The sequence below is a fragment of the Nicotiana sylvestris genome, chromosome 2, assembly GCF_000393655.2.
Source record: "Nicotiana sylvestris chromosome 2, ASM39365v2, whole genome shotgun sequence".
Taxonomy (NCBI): Eukaryota; Viridiplantae; Streptophyta; class Magnoliopsida; order Solanales; family Solanaceae; genus Nicotiana; species Nicotiana sylvestris.
This window is the reverse complement of record NC_091058.1, coordinates 28,614,156-28,635,148: the sequence shown is the minus strand read 5'-3', so window position 1 is coordinate 28,635,148 and position 20,993 is coordinate 28,614,156. Positions and strand designations below refer to the sequence as shown.

The following is a 20,993-nucleotide window of genomic DNA, read 5'->3' as shown; positions in this document are numbered from 1 at the left end:
ATTTGCAATACTTAAATAATATCTGATGCCAAGTGGACGAGTAGATTGAAAAATCTGAGACGACTAGACACAGTAAATTAGAAAGCAGATGATAATAAAGATTCACAATTTTCCAGCTCTTACGGCTTACTCATCAAAAAGTCGGAAGAATTTGTTGTCACTAATCTTGATTGATTCACTGTAAGTCCAAAATTGCTCCAGAAGGCAGAAACGCAGTTTTATTTTATTCTTAACGCTTAGCTTCCCATTTATTTGAATTTATACCGTTTTCTGGATCTTGATTTTTCTATCACTTTCTTGTTAAATTTCTGGTGCCTCAGAAGTCAAAAGGAAATTGATATTAAGGGTTTTCGGATTTTTGTATTGAATACAAGTTTCTTGATTGTTTAATTTTCAGCTTTTGCTGTGATTGATTTGGGTTGTTTTCTCGTTTTCAGTTAAACCATTCATTTTGATTTCTGAAAAGCAAAATCTGGTTTTTAACTAGAAATTCAGTTTTGGCTTTTGACAATATGGCCCTTAATATTCAAATAAAATTGGTGGATAAATATCAAGCTTAGGTTTTCTCAAATTTGATGTACTTATTTTGTTAATTAGTTGTATATGTTAATAAAGTTGATAACTTTGTGTAGTATGGCCTTGAACTGGCTACATTGAAGATACCTCTAGTTGAAAAATGCTATAACAGATAATTGAAAAATTGGTGCACAGCAGTACAGAGATTTTGAGAGTTTGGTAATTTGATTTGCAGGTGGAGCTGTGTGTTCTTGGAAGGCTTGGTAAAAGATGGACTTTGCTAGTATGGATAGTGCACAGCTGACTATGGTGGGATCAGGGTTTTCTGCTTTGCTTTCAATGCATTTCACAATACAGCTCTTGTCACAACACCTCTTCTACTGGAAAAATCCAAAGGAGCAAAAGGCAATAATCATGATTATAATTATGGCTCCCCTTTATGCCGTTGACTCGTTCGTGGGTTTGTTAGATATTCGTGGAAGCAAAGAATTTTTCATGTTTCTAGATTCAGTTAAAGAATGCTATGAGGCTGTGGTGAGTTGCTAGTGTCATTGGCGTGCATCTGTTAAGGGTGCATATAGCGTTTAGCAGTTTGCTTCTTTTTTTTGTGTGTGTTTTAATGCAGCTTCTTTCTAGCATTTAATGTTGTTTTATTTACAGGCAATTGCCAAATTTTTGGCCTTGATGTATAGTTATTTGAATATATCCATCAGCAAAAACATTGTGCCAGATGAAATCAAAGGGAGGGAAATTCATCATTCATTTCCAATGACTCTATTTCAGGTATTATTATGCTTATGTTTTAGCTTTCCTCTTCACGTGTGCCAGATGATAATGCATCGGTGTATTTTTAACTGATAACCAGTGTGCTTGGATGTAGCTGCTATTGCACTTCCCTCCGTTTTATTGTTTCTGTATAATAATGTCATTGTGAAGAAATTTTAGGGGCAAGGTGAATCCCCCCCCCCCCACACACACACACGCACAGAGTATCCTTCTCTTTTTTTTGCTTTAAAGAACAGGGGTTTAGTCGTCCAAGATTAGGTTAATACCAGACATAACCAATTATTAATTATATCTGCAAATACTAAAGAAATTATATTTAGTAGATCCAGCTTGGAGTTCAAGTACTTGTTCTTTCAGATTTGGATGACTTGAGACTTGGCTTGCTAACGCATTATGTAAATTTTCATATAATTTGGCTGATGCGAGAAATTAGGTTGAAGTTTGTCTTCCTACTTTTGGCAGTCGTTGAATTGAGCTTACACCTTTTCTTACTCCATTTCAGTAGAATGATTGATAAATTAGTAGTGGTTTGGTAGATTATCGTGATGTATGTATGTCTTTTTGCCAACTGCAGCCTCATACTGCTCGCTTGGATCACCGGACACTGAAACTTCTCAAGCACTGGACATGGCAGTTTGTCATTATCCGTCCAGTATGCTCTATCTTGATGATTGCATTACAGATTCTTGGGTTATATCCAAATTGGCTCAGCTGGACGTTTACCATCATTCTCAATATTTCTTTCTCAGTGGCCATGTACTCCTTGGTTATTTTCTACCATGTTTTCTCAAAGGAACTGCAGCCACACAAACCACTATCAAAGTTCATTTGCATCAAAGGGATTGTTTTCTTCAGCTTTTGGCAGGTAGATCCTCGGTCTCACACTCTTCTCTTGATTTTTTGAATTTGATCAAAAAGGATGAGAGAGAAAAAATAGGTTCATTTGCTATTTGTCTACTAAGATTACCCTCCGCTTATGCTTCATCAATTCGTTGTTATTGTTGTCTTTTTTTCTCTTTGTAATGCTTCCTCTTCTACAACTTCTGTTTCTGCTTTTGTTACTCTTTCTTCTATTCTTCTAAGTATGTGAGTCATTTGCTTCTACTACTTCTAATTTTGGACTTATCTTTCTACTTTCTTACTACAGTGGCTAGAGCAATTGAACATTAAAATTGATTATTAATTCCTTTTTTTACAGTTAATTAAATAAACATTGAAAATTAATAATTAATCTTAGTTATCTTTTGTGGCATATGGAATTTTGTTGATATCTAATTTGGGCTGTTTAGTTCTGTGGTGCTTGTTAGCTGTTGCTTCTTTCCGCTTTTCTCTTTTAAAAACATTGCTTGAAAGAAAAGATGAAAATGATTGTAATCTAAAGGGGAAGCATAAGTATATAGCAGCCTTAGTCCCAAGGGGATGATTGAGTGGTTGAGGTGCAAGAGTGACAAGCTGGAGATTCCAGGTTTGAATCCCCAGGACAAAGTATAAAGCTTATGTGCTTTCTCAGTTGGAGGCCTGTACATGTGTTTATGTACTGTAGCAGACATACCTGGTGAACTAGTCAAGATGCTGGCAAGCTTACTCAAAGCTACCAGTGTCAATTGAAAATATACACATGATCAGCAGCCCACGGTGATTTTGTAAAGGCAATTACTAGTTTACCACCAAGGGACATGGTTAGGAATTAGGATACACCTGGAAAGAGTTTTACTGATGTAAATGCCTCAAATATGGTAGTTGTAGTCAAAGACACTTTTTCAGAGACCTTACAAAGTTCACATGAGAAGGTTATTTTCTTTGTTGTTAAGTAGGTTAAGTTTGAAGAAACATAAGTTTTTAGTGCAATTCTAAATGGTATTAGGGTTTGGATTTGCATACAAGAAGTTTATGCTAGATGTTTATGAACTACCAATACTTATCGAGCTTCTTCAGTTCTGTTATTCTCATTGCATGTTCATGGTGTGGGGTTAGGGTGGATAGGGGGCATAGATTTGCTTTATTGGCTGATAACATCTTCAATTCGTTTGCCGTATGCAAGCCTTCTATTACTTATTCTCTTACATGTACTGAAACCATATGCAATGGAGCCAAACTCCATTAAACACACAACAAAGCCTAGGGGATTCAACATGTATTATGTATATATTCAAAGAAAGTACCTAGCACATTGTAATTTTCTGGCAAAGGAGTCTTTCAATTGACACCACTTGGTTAAAGGTGGCTCCGCCACTACTTGCATGCCATTACTGTCTAAGTTCTTTGAACTTCTCGAAAAGGAGGTATTGGTTTCTTCATTTTGTTGTTGTTGTAAGGAAGCCTCTCTCCATTTGATGTTTTTGCTTGACTGAAGTTTGTTTTTACCACTAGTGCAATAAACTATTCATCTCCGACTTTTTGCAGGGATTACTGCTTAAAATTCTAGTTGCATTGGGTGTCATCAAATCTCACCATTTTTGGTTGGATGTGGAGCACCTTCAGGAAGCCATTCAGAATGTTTTAATTTGTGTGGAGATGGTTTTCTTTTCTGTCATGCAGCAATACGCATACCACGTGGCACCTTACAGTGGAGATGTCCACGCAAAGCTTTCGCAGAAAAAGAATGAATAAGTTGGTGCAGATGACATTGGTGTGGATTGACACTTCTCCACTGTGTGATCTTGCTTTCACCCGTAACAGTGTGTAATGCAAGTTTTTATTGTCGTGTAACCTATTGATGCAGATCAGAGAAATAGGAAGTATGCTCATCTTAAGCTAACTAATTTTCTTGTGTCAGCGAGGAAGATAGGATTTCTATCATTTTCTGTAAACAATTTTCTCTCTTGTGATTTGGATTTCTTGAAGTTAGTTGCATCAGTAATTTTGAAGTTGCATCAGTAATTTTGCCTCATGAGAGGCTAAGAATTGCTATGCAGCACATAGAGAAGCTTGATTGTGAGCATAACCCAAGTATACGCTTTGTATATTTCCTTGAAAATATTAGTATGAGATCGCTTTACTCTTGAACAATTCTGATGACTAGCATGAGCTGGCAGTGGTTTTGCCCTGCGTCTTCACGGGACATTGACATGCATTACATCGAAACATGGATATCTGTTTCACCTATCCTCACATGTTTGTGTACCCTTCCACTTTAATCCTGTCTTTTTGGAACCAGACATTGGAATCAAACTCGACAGAACACCAGATGCCTATTTATCATTTCATCAACAAAAGACGTGAAATAAGAACTGCAACTTCTAAAGAAACAATATACAACATAAATTTAATTCGTACATCACATTAACACTCAAAAATGCAATAACTGATCTCCGTCTATTGTCTACTGGAATATCATAACTTGATTGGAAGTTACATGTCCCTCTGTTAGTAACTATTGGTACAACCTCAACTTTAATAACAAAAAGAAAACCATCTCAGAAAACCTGCTTTACAGAGCTAAAGACTAGAATTAACCAACAAAGTAATACATAGCTTGATTCCTCCAGCCAATGTGTCCCAGACAAGTTGAACACCCAATGCATAAAGAGTCTCTATTCCTCTAGCCAACTGGAGTTGAACAACTTGGCGTTGTTTACATGGACAGGCAGAAATGATTGCTCCAGAACTAGTCCCTGCATACGAGAGATGAGGTTAGCGTGTTAAACACCAGGAATAATAAATGAGCATCCGCCTCAAGTATAAGCACACATGTACAAACAAGACTGCAGCACAATGAGAGAAGTGATGACTAAGAGAAGAAGAGAGGAGAATGATCTATTTGATATTTTGGATAAGAGATCTATCCATTAATATTTCTCCCCCCAAAATCCAAATAGACCTCATTCATCAAGCCCATAAGATACTCTGCATAAAGTAATGACTAATGGCAAGCAAAAGAGCAGTAGATGTGCTTTAACCCTCTCTTGTTGCTAGGAAGTTGAAATTCATCATCATTCAAAGGGAATTACAAGAGGAGATACTTGAGGACATTGACAAATGGTCTCAAAAATTCAACAAGAAAAATGGCCATGAGAGAAATGCAACCAACGATCTAAGATATTAGGCAGGTAGATAGCCGAATGAATAGGCAACAAGGAAGCTACCAACTGACATGAGAAAGAATGCTCGGTGAATACAAAGACAAGAAAAAATAGTTACCAACTGAAATGAGAAAGAATGCTCAGTGAATACAAAGACAAGAAAAAATATGTCCTAGATCAAAATTTCAACAGCACAATGCTAAATATCCAAGGGTTGCATTGCTGTACTAACTACGAAAAGGCAGTAAAGAAAAGGGCAGGGGGTCTAATAAGACAGGATCTATAGGAGATCAAGTACTTCTACCCCCAGAAGAGTAACTATAAATGCAAACTACTATATGGACAGAAGAATAAAAAATCAATAACGTGAAATATACGAAGTACAAACCATTTTAATCAGTTTCAAGTATCATCTTTTTTTAAATTATCATTTTAAATTACTACTCCCTCCGTTTCAATTTATGTGAACCCATTTGACTGGGAACGGAATTTAAGAAAAGAGAGAAGACTTTGGATCTTGTGGTGTAAAATGAGGCACATATATTTTGTGTGGCTATAAAACATTGTGTAAAGGTAATTTGTTTCCAAATAAGGAAAGGGGTCATTCTTTTTGGCACGGACTAAAAAGGAAATAGGTTCACATAAATTGAAATGGAGGGAGTAATAAATGCAAAATGCAATATTAAGTCAAGTTTTTAATCAGGACTATTGTATACTAATTTTTCTAGTTTATTATTCTAAAATCACTAACCTATGCATCCATAACATTTTCTTAACCTAATATATTACTTTAGAATTCTATTTATTATTCAGTGCCAGCCACTCTCTGGCAGAGGGATGCTATTGGTGTTAGGTGCATACCTAAGTGCTTTTCTTCTTGCAGTAGAGCATCATATAAAGCGACACGAAATACCCAATATAACAGCACCTAGCTTCAGGGTTTAAGAGTGCCTTTAACAACATTGCAAGTCGTCATTCCTATATGACCATCTTACAATTTGAGATTGCTTCATTTATCAGGAGAGTACATACGTGGATCAAGGTAGGAGGGACAGATTAGTAGCGCTTCCAATCAACAAACCAGTTTAGCATGACTAAAGCTAAACAAACCCTAGGATTAAAATCCTACGATATGGTATCCAAGACACTCTTCAGACAACCTTCTACAATTGTTTATGTTAGAAATATATAATGCTTATATAAGGAGAGCATTTTTACTGATCCACATCACAACTACCTTTACAAGTAAATTCTATGACAACAAAGCAATAAAAGATCAACCTACATAATCATAGTTATAAAGACAAGGATCATAAAGCTTACCAGTACTTGATCAAACCATCCCAACCACAAGTAGCAACTTTACTTTGTTCCAGAGGATGCCACTCTGCACCAATACAGACCCCGTCATGACACTTGAGAGTTCTGAAGACCTTACACGATTTCCAATCCCAAAACCAGCATCTGCCTTCACCATCTCCTGATAAGACAAACCGTCCATCAGGTGAAAAGTTGACCTGGCAAGCATAACCAGCGACAATGTGTCCAGCAAATCTTTTCTTTTTATTCAGCTGAAATCTCTCTCGTGTACTATAAATAAGAATCTGGTTATCCAAACTCTGAGCTGCAATCCAATTCCCATTCGGATGGGGCGAAATAGATGGCATGGAATGCATATGGGGTTCACTAATATACTTAATAACAACGGGAATACCATATTCCCAAACACGTAGTGATTTATCATCGCTAGAGGTCACAAACCTCCTATTATTATCCACAAAGGTAATTGTATTAACTGCCCCCAGATGTTGATCATACTCTTGTGTAATCTGTCCACTATTTATATCCCACTGCACAATCTTCTTATCACTCATACCAGCCAAAAGTACATTCTGCTTATCCTCATCAGGGTTAAGCCTCACAACATAGGGTATCTTCCCTGTGGTGAACGTTTGGATCACCTGTCCTGTTTCTGTATCCCAATACTTAATGTACTTATCATACCCAGCTGTCAAAAACTTCGACCCATCATTGCAAAACCAAATATCCCTCACCGCCTTCGAATGTCCCATATAAGTCCTCATACATTTACCAGAATTGTAAACATCCCAAATCTTCACCTTTGTATCCATCCCAGCTGACAAAATCAAATGACCATGCTTAGGGAAAAACCTAATAGCCGAAACCCCTTTGGTGTGCCCACTCCAAGTATGAACCAATCTTTTTGGTATAAAACAATGATCATTCGCAGCCTTTGCATCCTTAGGTGGAGCGATCCACGACCTACCCTGATAATCTTTTTCCTCTTTACCATGGAATGTACTCTTTTCAAGTAAAGGCTCAGGCTTTTCTCCACCACCTCTTTCTTCACCCTTCTTCTTAGCATACTCTTCAGCATACTTTTTCTGCTCCTCAGTTAATTCTACTTGTAACCCTTCTTTCTTTCCAGCCCATGGGCTCTTCCTGTTCTTCATCAGCCACGTGTCCGTCGCCGGATTCTCAACTTCCGACATGTCCACGTCACCCTCATCACCCTCCTCCTCCATTTTTTCCTTCTTTTTCTCTAATTTCCTCTTTTTTTGTTCATGCTGAGGTATATTATACACAGAAATTGCATCACATTCCTTCATTTTATCCAAGTCACCAATGTAACTATTTTCAGAGGGATCAACAGCGTACCCGTATTTCTGAAAAGTGTTGTACTGCTCGTCGAATACAAAAGGTTCAATAGCGGCGTTTTCAACAAACCCTAGCTTGTGATTTCGGAGCCCTTGAGCTAACCCGTCCTTGGCGTAGGGGTGAGCTGGCCCGTAGATTGGTGCCCAGAGTTGCTCGTATGTCGGGTTGAAACCGACGAGGTGCTGGGTCGGATCGAGGGGTTTGGATTGAGCTCTGGCAGCTTCGCCGGCGACTGTTAGGGTTAGCATCGTGTCGTCGACTTTGGGGGCGGCGGATTTTGAAGGGAGCATGCGGATTGGGGATGAATCCGGCGAAGGGCTTTGGTCGGAAGTTTGGGAGTTAGGGTTTTGTGGCGGCGATTCGGCGGTTTCATCGTCGGCGTAGGACTGTAAGAGATCCATATTGAGAATTTGCAAGGTTTTCTGAAAAAATCGGCAATATAAGTCGCGCTACTAGTGAGTTAAAACGAAAGGCTTTTGAAGATTTTTGTGATATTTGTTGCTACGTGTGTTTTTTCCAAATTCTAGATGACTGAATGAACACAAAAGAAAAAGAAGATCTCCCTCGCTCAATATTATCCCATTTGGTCTATAAATTTGATTTTTGTGCAATAAACTTTCCTTTCAAATTTGTTTATTTAATTCCATCTTATTATGCATAAGAAAACACATTTACCATTGCTCCAAAAACTTTCTTGTCATGTACTCCCTTCTCTATTTGTGTGATGTATTTTGGGCACAAATTTAAAAAAGACTTTTAAAATTTATGATCTAAAATAAGTTGTAGATATTTGTTTGACAGTAAATCATTCATTCTAAAAAAAAATTAAATCATCTTATTAAATGCAAAATGAGAAACTTAAAGTAAAATTAGTTTTTAAATAAAAAATATATATTTTTGGATAGACTAAAAAGAAAAATACATTATATAAATAGGGACAAAGAGACATGATATATTGATATTTTGTTTTGCCACATTGACATTGTAATTGCGCCTAATTTTTTTCCTTATCAAATGCATATTAAACAAAGTATTTTGCTTTCTTATTTATTCATAAACGAATTTATACCACTTATCTTGCCTTTGATGAATACAACAACAACGGCCCAGTATAATCCCACAAGTGGGGTCTGGGGAGGGTAATATGTACGCAGACCTTACCCCTACCCCGAATGGTAGAGAGACTGTTTCCATGAGACCCTCGGCTCAAAAAAGCAATAGGAGATGATATATTAGTACCATAAAAATGCATAATAAAAATAACAACAATATATAAGAGATATGAAATACAGAATACGAAATACGAAATACGAAATACGAAATACGAAATAGATGGTTGGTATAGCACAACTAGAAGGTAAAGCCCTGCATCAATAGACGACCAATGACATTCCTAGTCTAACTCCTAACTGGATAGTCTCACTCTATTGTGCTGTAGAAATATTCACACTCTCCCCTAACCTACAACCTTAATGCTCGACCTCCATAATTCCCTATCAAGGGCCATGTCCTCAGTAATCCTAAGTCGCGTCATGTCCTGTCTGATCACCTCTCCCCAATACTTCTTAGGTCGTCCTCTACCTCTCCGCGTGCCCACTACAGCCAGTCGCTCACACCTCCTCACCGGTGCATCAGTGCTCCTCCTCTGAATGTGCCCGAACCATCTGAGTCTTACTTCCCGCATCTTGTCCTCCATGGGGGCCACACCCACCTTCTCTCGAATATCTTCATTCCTAATCTTATCCATCCTTGTATGCCCGCACATCCACCTCAACATCCTCATCTCTGCTACTTTCATCTTCTGGATGTGTGAGTTCTTTACCGGCCAACATTCAGTTCCATATAACATGGCAGGCCTAACCACTGCTCTATAAAACTTACCTTTTAGTAACGGTGGTACTTTCTTGTCACACAAGACTCCCGACGCTAACCTCCACTTCATCCACCCCACCCCTATACGGTGTGTGACATCCTCGTCAATCTCCCTGATCCCCTGAATAACCGATCCAAGGTACTTGAAACTACCTCTCTTGGGAATGACTTGAGAGTCAAGCCTCACTTCAACTCCCGCTTCCGTCGGCTCAACTCCAAATTTGCACTCGAGGTATTCCGTCTTCGTCCTACTCAACTTGAAACCTTTAGACTCAAGAGCATGTCTCCAAATCTCTAGCCTCTCGTTGACGCCGCCTCTTGTCTCGTCAATTAGAATAATGTCATCAGCAAATAGCATGCACCATGGAACCTCCCCTTGAATATGATGAGTCAGTGCATCCATCACCAGGGCAAATAGGAATGGGCTGAGCGCAGACCCTTGGTGCAACCCCGTAATAACTGGAAAGTGTTCAGAGTCGCCTCCTACTGTCCTAACCCGAGTCTTAGCTCCATCATACATGTCTTTAATCACCCTAATATAGTTACTCGGGACCCCTTTATCCTCTAAGCAGCTCCATAAGACCTTCCTAGGAACCTTATCGTACGCTTTCTCCAGATCAATAAACACCATGTGGAGATCCTTCTTCTTATCTCTGTACTGTTCCACCATCCTCCTAATAAGGTGGATAGCTTCTGTGGTAGATCGTCCCGGCATGAACCCGAACTGGTTGTCTGAAATAGACACCGTCCTTCGCACTCTCATTTCTACCACTCTCTCCCAAACTTTCATGGTATGACTTAGTAATTTGATGCCCCTATAGTTGTTACAGCTCTGGACATCACCTTTGTTCTTATACAACGGGACCATTGTACTCCACCTCCACTCTTCAGGCATTCTATTAGTCTTGAATATAACACTAAACAATGCAGTAAGCCATTCCAAGCCTGCTTGAACTTCTTTTAATGAACAATTCAGATGTCACGTTTTAATTCAAAGCATGTCGCTGAGTCTTTCTTATATTTTCTCATTTTGCGTTTACCATGGATAGATTGCCAAGAAAAAAGGAAAAAGAAAAAAATGATTGAATGGATCTTCATGGGACGCAAGGGAAAGTGCTATTAGTGGTCCAAACAAAAATATTTAGTTACAAAATAATGTCAGTTTAGAAATTTGTATGTTAGTGGGTAAAGAACCTCTAGTGTTAAAGAATTCCATGTATAGCAAATGGAGTGAAGTGAAATAGCAACCATACATATAGCCGGCCCCTAACTAGTTAGGAACTGAGGCGTAGTTGTTGCAGTGATTTTGGGGATCAAGGATTGTTGTTTCTTTTGTACTTGTAAATAATGATTCTGAAAATTAGAACGTTAGCTTATAAACGTAAATATAAATAAAACAGAAATTAATTCGAGCCCACTGAATTCACAGTGTTTCCTTAAGGAATTTAATCCCCTCCTAGTACCCAAGGTTATGGATTATTTCCTCCCAGGATAGAACGAATTACACACTGGTGTAGCGGTACTTCAAACCCCGGTGTTTCAGCGAATACAAAGTTCGGCAGCAAATCACACTTACGGATGCTTTGTTTGTAGTTTAAAACAATGCAGAACAAGGGAGGAAAACTCAGAAGTCAAATGGAAATTCTGAGAGGAAAGAATGCAAAGTATAGCCAATGTTGAATTCTTACTGAAGAGAATATCAGATTGCAATTCGTTTTTCCAATGTATACGCAGTGTATACAGCATGTATATCCAGTATCTACAGAGTGTATATATAGTGTATACAGAGTGTATATTAAGTGTATACAGAGTGTTTCGAGTGTTTTTTCTGATGTGTTCTTCTTTCTCTCCAACTTATGATCTATTTATAGCAGTTATTTGAGAGAAATTCGCCCCCTCCATGGTGCAACAAGCACTAGTCTATCATGGAGAAAACACTTACATGGTGGAATGTACACTTGCTTGGTGGGAGGAACACTTGCACCATTGTGGGAGGTGCACTAGGCTGCTTATTACTTAGTATTGCAACACAATACATGGATTGAAAAACATCCGTTACAAACACGGATTATATCACGTTAATATTCACTATTAACAAATAAATTTGGTCCAAAAAATTAATCAATCGATCAATCATTTGACCAAATCCGAATCCAAATCCAAATATCATTTCCCATTCACTCTAATTTTAAGACTATTTCATCTTAAACAAAAACTCAACAATCCCCCACATGAATGGGGAATGGCTATATCACGGAAGTATGCATGAAAAACTTGTGTGATTTGCAAACAAGGATTAATTGCATCTGGATAAGTAGGTTTCCCTTTGAACTTTCCGTAGTGAACTTATGTCGGATATACTCGGTCAATCGGTAGATTTGATATCTTTGAACCGTCGAACTTTAGTGTATACCTAGACAACCATAAGTCACACAATCAATCCCTTAACCGTCTTTGGTTCTCATTGTTGTGTTCGTTTCAGCCATGAACACTGCCTGGTTTCATAAGTGCGTAGAGAATTGGCCTTGCAAAATTCTCCTTGAAGCGGCTAACACTTCACACATACATAGGTGATTCCTAAACGTGTCATCTCATAGATACACTATTTGATATACCCTGTATCAAATTTAGAAATCATTAAAAAGCCTTAATGCTTTATCCTTGGTACTGAACATTGTCTCATCACGAGAATGGACTAAAACAAATTTTGTTGACAATGTTGAACCGTCATTAATGACTTTGTTTGATCTCCTTGAACCTAGATCTTGGGATCTCCAGTCTTCTAGGTAGAGTTACCGCCACAATGACTTGTTCTCGGCCATAGTCCCATTCCCCTCGATGATTTCTCAACTACCTCTCTAGTTAGGCCTTTTGTAAGTGGATCTGACACATTATCACTTGACTTTACATAGTCAATCGTGATAATTCCTCTAGAGAGAAGTTGCCTAACGGTTTTATGTCTTCGTCGTATATGACGAGATTTACCGTTATACATAACGCTCCCAGCCCTTCCAATTGCCGCTTGGCTATCACAGTGTATGCATATTGGTGCCAACGGTTTGGGCCAAAATGGAATGTCTTCCAAGAAATTCCGGAGCCATTCAGCTTCTTCACCGGCTTTATCTAAGGCTATGAACTCAGCCTCCATTGTAGAGCGGGCAATACATGTTTGTTTGGACGACTTCCAAGATACCGCTCCTCCACCAATAGTGAATACATATCCACTTGTGGACTTCGAATCAGTTGAACCGGTGATCCAATTTGCATCACAATATCCTTCAATCACCGCAGGATATTTACTGTAGTGCAAATCAAAGTTTTGGGTATGTTCTAAGTATCCCAAAACTCGTTTCATTGCCATCCAATGAGATTGACCTGGATTGCTCGTGTATCGACTTAGTTTACTTATAGCACAAGCTATATCTGGTCGTGTACAATTCATGATGTACATTAAGCATCCCAACACACGAGCATAATCCAATTGTGATATGCTTTGGCCTTTATTCTTTGCTAGTGCAAGATTTACGTCAATTGGAGTCTTTGCAACTTTAAAGCCCAAGTGCTTGAATTTTTCAAGTACTGTCTTAATATAATGAGATTGTGACAATGCCAGACCTTGAGGAGTCTTTTGGATCTTAATCCCCAGAATTAAATCCGCAATTCCCAAGTCCTTCATATCAAACTTGCTAGTTAGCATACGCTTAGTAGCATTTATGTTGGCAATGTTATTACTCATTATCAGCATATCATCCACATATAGGCAAACAATGACTATGTGATTTGGAACATTTTTAATGTACACACATTTATCACATTCATTTATCTTAAAACTCATTTGACAACATTGTTTGGTCAAATTTCGCATGTCATTGTTTGGGTGCTTGTTTTAGTCCGTAAAGGGACTTAACAAGTCTACATACCTTATTTTCTTTACCTGGAACCACAAACCCTTCAGGTTGTTCCATGTAAATTTCTTCCTCCAACTCTCCATTTAAGAAGGCCGTTTTAACATCCATTTGATGAATTTCAAGACCATACACTGCAGCTAATGCTACTAACATCCGTATGGACGTAATCCTTGTAACTGGGGAGTATGTATCAAAGTAGTCAAGACCTTCTCGTTGTCTATACCCTTTGACAACAAGTCTTGCCTTAAATTTATCAATAGTGCCATCATCTTTCATTTTTCTCTTAAAAATCCATTTAGAACCCAAAGGTTTATTTCCAGGAGGAAGATCAACCAATTCCCATGTATGGTTGTTCAATATGGATTCTATTTCACTATTGACTGCCTCTTTCCAGAACAATGATTCCGAAGAAGACATAGCTTCTTTAAATGTTCGAGGCTCATTTTCCAATAAGAAAGTCACAAAATCTGGTCCAAACGAAGTAGACGTTCTTTGACGTTTACTACGTCTTGGATCCCCCTGATTAAATGTACTTTCTTTTGTTTCTTCCCGAGGTCGTTTAGATACTTCACCAATCGACTCGCATTCCTTTTTATACGGATATATATTTTCAAAGAACTCAGCATTATCTGATTCTATAACCGTATTATTATGAATGTCGGGATTTTCTGATTTATGAACCAGAAATCGATATGCTTTACTATTAGTCGCATATCCTATGAAAACACAATCAACTGTTTTCGGTCCTATTTTTACCCTTTTGGGTTTAGGAACTTGCACTTTTGCCAAACACCCCCACACTTTAAAATAATTTAAGTTGGGCTTCCTTCCTTTCCATTTTTCATATGGAATGGATTGTGTTTTGCTATGGGGTACTCGATTTAGTATTCGGTTAGCCGTAAGAACAGTTTCCTCCCACAAGTTCTGTGGCAATCCAGAACTTATCAACAATGCGTTCATCATCTCCTTTAATGAACGATTCTTTCTTTCCGCAATCCCATTGGATTGGGGCGTGTAAGGGGCTGTTGTTTGATGAATAATTCCATATTCTAAACATATTTGTTCAAAAGGAGATTCATATTCACCACCCCTATCACTTCTTATCATTTTGATTTTCTTGTTAAGTTGCGTTTCAACTTCATTTTTGTATTGCTTGAATGCGTCTATTGCTTCATCTTTACTATTAAGTAAGTAAACATAGCAATATCGAGTACTATCGTCAATAAAAGTTATGAAATACTTCTTTCCACCGCGAGATGGTATTGACTTCATGTCACAAATATCTGTGTGAATTAAGTCTAAAGGATTTGAATTCCTTTCAACCGACTTATAAGGATGTTTAACATACTTAGATTCCACACATATTTGACATTTTGATTTTTCGCATTCAAACTTAGGCAATACTTCCAAGTTTATCATTTTTCGCAAGGTTTTATAATTGACATGACCCAAACGTACATGCCATAAATCATTTGACTCAAGTAAGTAAGAAGAAGCTGAAGTTTTATTATTAGTTTCAACAACTATTACATTCAGCTTGAAAAGGCCCTCAGTAAGGTAACCTTTTCCTACAAACATTTCATTCTTACTAATCACTACCTTGTCAGATACAAAAACGCACTTGAAACCGTGCTTTACAAGAAGTCCAGTAGAGACTAAGTTCTTCCTAATCTCGGGAACATGAAGGACGTTGTTCAAAGTCATGACCTTGCCAGAAGTCATCTTGAGAAATATCTTACCGTATCCTTCAATTTTTGTTGTAGCAGCATTTCTCATAGAGAGCGTCTCTTCGGGTCAAGCAGAAGCATATGTAGAAAATGCTTCCCTCACAGCACAAACATGGCGAGTGGCTCCAGAATCAATCCACCACTCCTTTGGGTTTCCTACCAGGTTGTATTCAGAAAGCATGGCGCACAAGTCATCAACATCATCATGCTTTTCTACCATGTTTGCTTGACCCATTTGCTTGTCTTTCTTCCGAGCACGACACTCTGTAGATTTGTGTCCGGTTTTCCCATAGTTGTAGCAGTTTCCACTGAACCGCTTCTTCCTTGGGTTGTATTTCGGACCAGAAGCCTTATTTCTCTTTTTGTTATCTTCAACAATATTTGCTCCCATTATTGTTGAATTTCCACGACCTCTTCTCTCAGCAGCTTTATTCTCCTCTTCGATTCTCAATCGAACAATGAGATCTTCAAGGGACATCTCCTTTCGTTTGTGTTTCAAATAATTTTTAAAGTCTTTCCACAATAGAGGCAACTTCTCAATTATTGCTGCTACTTGGAATGCCTCATTGATGACAAAACCTTCAATGAAAATTCCGTTAGTAAAATTACTAAAAAATTTACTTTCAACATTAGCATTTATTTGAAATATACCTTCAGCAAGTAGATCATGAATAATCACTTGTAACTCCTGGACTTGGGTAATAACAGACTTGCTATCTACCATTTTGTAGTCCAAAAATTTTGCAGCGACGAATTTCTTCATCCCGGCATCTTCAGTTTTGTATTTCTTTTCAAGCGCATTCCACAATTCTTTTGACGTCTCCACGCCACTGTATACATTATACAGATTATCCTCCAGTCCGCTAAGAATATAATTCCTGCACAAGAAGTCAGAATGCTTCCACGCCTCAATCACGAGAAAGCTATCATTCTCTGGAGTTTCATCTGGAAGATCAGGAACATCTTCCTTGATGAACTTCTGTAGACATAACGTAGTCAAGTAGAAGAACATCTTTTGCTGCCAGCGCTTGAAATCCATCCCGGAAAATTTTCCGGGTTTCTCTGCCGGTGCCAACGCCGGAGTTCGACTTGTCTATGCGTTGGCAGTCATCATCGAAACAGCTTGATTTCCGTCATTCGCCATTTTTACTGTAAAAATGACACAATCAAACGTTTAATAAACGTTTAAAACTGGAGTGAAAAATCACGTAGATTTTAATCTCCAACAAAACGCCACGAAGGCTTTAAAACTGGAGTAAAAATCACGTAGATTTTAATCTCCAACAAACCGCCACGAAGGCTTTACTCTCCAAACGGGAGTACACAAAAACCACAAAGGTTATAGTTTCCAGAATAATAAAAGTAACACAAATACAGAAATTAAAATTATTAAATTCCTTAAGCTTGTTGTTCCTTTTGTACTTGTAAATAATGATTCTGGAAATTAGAACGTTAGCTTATAAACGTAAATATAAATAAAACAGAAATTAATTCGAGCCCACTGAATTCACAGTGTTTCCTTAAGGAATTTAATCTCCTCCTAGTACCCAAGGTTATGGATTATTTCCTCTCAGGATAGAACGAATTACACACTGGTGTAGCGGTACTTCAAACCCCAATGTTTCAGCGAACACAAAGTTCGGCAGCAAATCACACTTACGGATGCTTTGTTTGTAGTTTAAAACAATGCAGAACAAGGGAGGAAAACTCAGAAGTCAAATGGAAATTCTGAGAGGAAGGAATGCAAAGTATAGCCAATGTTGAATTCTTACTGAAGAGAATATCAGATTGCAATTCGTTTTTCCAGTGTATACGCAGTGTATACAGCGTGTATATCCAGTATATACAGAGTGTATATCCAATGTATACAGAGTGTATATTAAGTGTATACAGAGTGTTTCGAGTGTTTTTTCCGATGTGTTCTTCTTTCTCTCCAACTTATGCTCTATTTATAGCAGTTATTTGAGAGAAATCCGCCCCCTCCATGGTGCAACAAGCACTAGGCTATCATGGAGGAAACACTTACATGGTGGAATGTACACTTGCTTGGTGGGAGGAGCACTTGCACCATTGTGGGAGGTGCACTAGGCTGCTTATTGCTTAGTGTTGCAACACAATACACGGATTATATCACGTTAATATTCACTATTAACAAATAAATTTGGTCCAAAAAATTAATCAATCGATCGATCATTTGACCAAATCCGAATCCAAATCCAAATCCCATTTTCCATTCACTCTAATTTTAAGACTATTTCATCTTAAACAAAAACTCAACAAGGATAAGTATGTGGTGCTCCAATGACAAATGGATATATACATGCGGTACAGTTGAAGAACCTATATAAAGCCAAAATTTAAAGAGAAAATAAGCAATCTTAAGATATACCACAGATTTCCATGTACTAATGCAACCACAAACTTTGATACAATGGTTCAACACAACTGAGATATATTAGCCTAACAAAGCTATGACAAGTCAGAAGAATGCTCTAGGTTGTCCTGCTTAGTGTCACAAACTTCCAGTTTCCACTTCAAACCTGTTACAGAAGAGGACGTGGTTAGAAAAAACATACCGGGCATGCAACATAGTATCAACTGCATGTTTTAGGCAGGATAACTTTACCTGTTGCACTACCTTTGAACCTTCATAAGAAAATAGCCGTGATGCATTTGCAAAGCTTATCTCAGCAAGTTCTTCTTTTGTCAGCTCGAGTAATGATGCAACATAGGAAAGTACATGATGAATGTTTGCAGGATGGTTAGGGATTTCTCGTGCCTGTTGTTCATTGCCTTTGTCCTCCTGCGATGGGTTCTCGGACAGATTTCCGTTGTTGTTTCCTCCTCCACTTGAAGTTCCATCAGCTACTGAAGCTTCTCTCTCGATCAAATACAGAGACTCTGGATCGCTCAACTTTGGCAAAGCATCTGGTGCATCTGTCTCCAACAAGATTCTGTCCGTAGGAATTGACTTCAACATTTTCTTCGCTTTGCTCTCTTTCATGGACATAAGAAACCCAGAAAATGAGAAGTAACCACCAAGCTTTGCAAATTCAGGAACCATTTCGGCAGAACCAAGGTAAGAGTGCAGAATAAAACCGGCAGGAAATGGCCCGACAGATTTCAATAATTCAAGAAGATCCCCGAAAGCACGAACACAGTGTATGGATGCTGGTCTTTTCAACTCTTTGGCAAGCTGAAGCTGCTGTCCAAAGACATCCACCTGATCAGCAAAATCAATCTTCCTTCCAAACGAACCTTTATCTAAACCAATCTCTCCAACTGCAGCAGCAGGAGTAGCCTCCAAAAATCCTTTCAAAGTTTTCAGCCAATTAGGAGTCCTCTCAGTAATAAACCAGGGATGGATCCCAAAGTTTGGAACAATACAAGGGTAGTGATCACTCATTTCCTTGACCAAATGCCAATCTTTTTCCGACACACCATTGACAGCAAAATGGACAACTCCTGTTTCAACTGTGGTCTTAATAATTTTTGGGACCATATTAATGATCTTTGGATCTTGGAGGTGACAATGAGAATCGAAGAGTTTCATCATGAGTCTGAATATCCCTCTGCCAGTCTCTTATGCTGCACTACGAGTTGGTATTGTACCACCTTATTGCTTGAGTGAACCCCTATTGAGAGCTCAAATGCTGGAAAAAGATAATGATAACTAGAAGAAGCAAGTGCAGCAGTGTCTCACAGATGGCAGATTAAGGGGTATCTATCTTGTGGTTGTGGTTGTATGACCAACAAATAACTAAAGGCTTTGCAGATGCTCAAAGCTGAAAATAAAATGAAGGACCACTTTACATTCAGATATCCAACGATTTGGAAATACAAGCCAAAAGTCCAAATCTATAGACCAATTACAGATCCACATTCAAGTTGAGCTACCCTATTAAACGTGAGAGCATGTGAATAGAAATATGAGAAACAGCTAAGCAACATAATTATCAAAATAAGCTAAAAGTTGTACAAAACTATGTCAAAGTGGAAAGTTCTGATTGGGAATTATACAATCCTCTAAACCTCGGACACTAGAGTCTTGATAACATCCTAAGGTGAATTAAACAAATATGATTACTCCAAAAATGACAAAATTTATACACAAGAAAACATTTAACTTATATCTGCACCACCAATTTTCATTCTTGAGCCTCATAAATGAGTGTAGAATGTAAAAACCAGCTAGCCATAGTAGGCTCAACCTACGCTCTAGCGACTCAGCCCCCTCAAACTGTCAGACACGGTGTACGTCCATGAAGTAAATTACTAAAATGTTACAGAAGCATCTTGTTAAGAGCAAGATCAAGTGCCAAGAGCACATGGATAAATCAATGAACCTCTTAATGATGAAGTATAACATATAACATTTCTAAGTTACAGTAAGATTGAACATATTCTTCATCCATTATCTCAAAATCATATACCTAGTAGTAAAGTAACAATCTTTCAACCATTTCAGCTAAGGATTTTAACAGAAGGGATAAAACCCAACTCACCCATGAATCTCAAAATCATTTACTTAGTAAACATGAAGAATAATCTCTCTCAATCTTCTCAAGGATTTTAACAGAAGGGGACTAAAAGTTAACTCACTCATAACCCCAATTTCTTTTAGCCAACTAAATTGGATGGACGGAAATGACACCAAAATCATTATAAAACATTCCATTCCCCAATTCTCATCAGCTCTAATTCAATCATGAATAAGCCAGATACGACTCCGCAGCCACTTTTCCCTTTTTTTTTTTAAATCCAGAAGAATAAAAAGTAATTTTAATTGATTTAAGTACCAGAAACACTGTAATTTCCCTTGTAACATGTATTCTGACGGAATTTTGGTAATAGATCGACTTTTTAATCGTTATAGTTCCAGAAGACAGATTTAACAGTTCTTTTTCATTTCTTTGCACAATATTCTCGAAAATTTTGAGAATATTTAACATCTGAAAATTTTGTTGGAATGAGATAGTACCGCAATATGTGCTTCAATGGCTTCTGCCTCGGAATTCAGCGACCCCTGGTTCAGTACTCTAACATATAAAGCCTCTCATCATTTTTGTTTGTTGTCAGGTTTGAGGATTCACAATGCTTAGAGATATTCAGACCTTAATTTTTATTTTATTTTTAAAAAAAGGAAAAGAAATCAGTACTGCTACCTTTTGCCCATGAAAAGATATTTCTTTATTTTTGTCTTTGACGATAAGATTCTTTCACTGTATCATGGTAATTTAATTAAGTTCTTTTAATGTACATGGAGTACTCCTCTTTTTTCACCTACTATGTGAAACCATTTAATTGACTATGAAGTATAAAATAGTAATTTAATTTACATATTTAATAAATCATCATATCATAGCATATCATCTATATCGGTACTATATTAAAAGCACGAAAGTCGTTAGCGAATTGTCGTTCGCCTTTTTTATCCCTTTAAATAAAGTTTACACTGGACAAAGTAGTCATTTAAATATTTC

The 20,993-nt window shown here is 37.8% G+C and overlaps 3 protein-coding genes across 3 annotated transcripts; 1 reads left to right on the top strand and 2 right to left on the bottom strand.

Moving 5' to 3' along the window:
• Positions 1 to 9: 9 nt before the first annotated feature.
• LOC104237456 (uncharacterized) lies at positions 10 to 4,145 on the top strand. The gene is made up of 5 exons (XM_009791611.2): positions 10 to 180; positions 752 to 1,050; positions 1,177 to 1,299; positions 1,877 to 2,167; positions 3,706 to 4,145. The coding sequence occupies exons 2-5, from the start codon at positions 787 to 789 to the stop codon at positions 3,910 to 3,912; spliced, it is 885 nt and encodes a 294-aa protein (XP_009789913.1). The 5' UTR covers positions 10 to 180; positions 752 to 786; the 3' UTR covers positions 3,913 to 4,145.
• A 376-nt stretch (positions 4,146 to 4,521) lies between these two features.
• LOC104237457 (uncharacterized) lies at positions 4,522 to 8,591 on the bottom strand. Its single transcript, XM_009791612.2, has 2 exons — positions 6,648 to 8,591; positions 4,522 to 4,916 (listed from the first exon to the last, which is right to left on the bottom strand). The coding sequence occupies exons 1-2, from the start codon at positions 8,402 to 8,404 to the stop codon at positions 4,910 to 4,912; spliced, it is 1,764 nt and encodes a 587-aa protein (XP_009789914.1). The 5' UTR covers positions 8,405 to 8,591; the 3' UTR covers positions 4,522 to 4,909.
• Positions 8,592 to 17,717: 9,126 nt separating this feature from the next.
• LOC104237458 (uncharacterized) lies at positions 17,718 to 20,633 on the bottom strand. The gene is made up of 3 exons (XM_009791614.2): positions 20,492 to 20,633; positions 18,137 to 19,295; positions 17,718 to 18,050 (listed from the first exon to the last, which is right to left on the bottom strand). Exons 2-3 carry the CDS (start codon positions 19,064 to 19,066, stop codon positions 18,045 to 18,047), a joined length of 936 nt encoding a protein of 311 aa, XP_009789916.1. The 5' UTR covers positions 19,067 to 19,295; positions 20,492 to 20,633; the 3' UTR covers positions 17,718 to 18,044.
• Between the last annotated feature and the right edge of the window lie 360 nt (positions 20,634 to 20,993).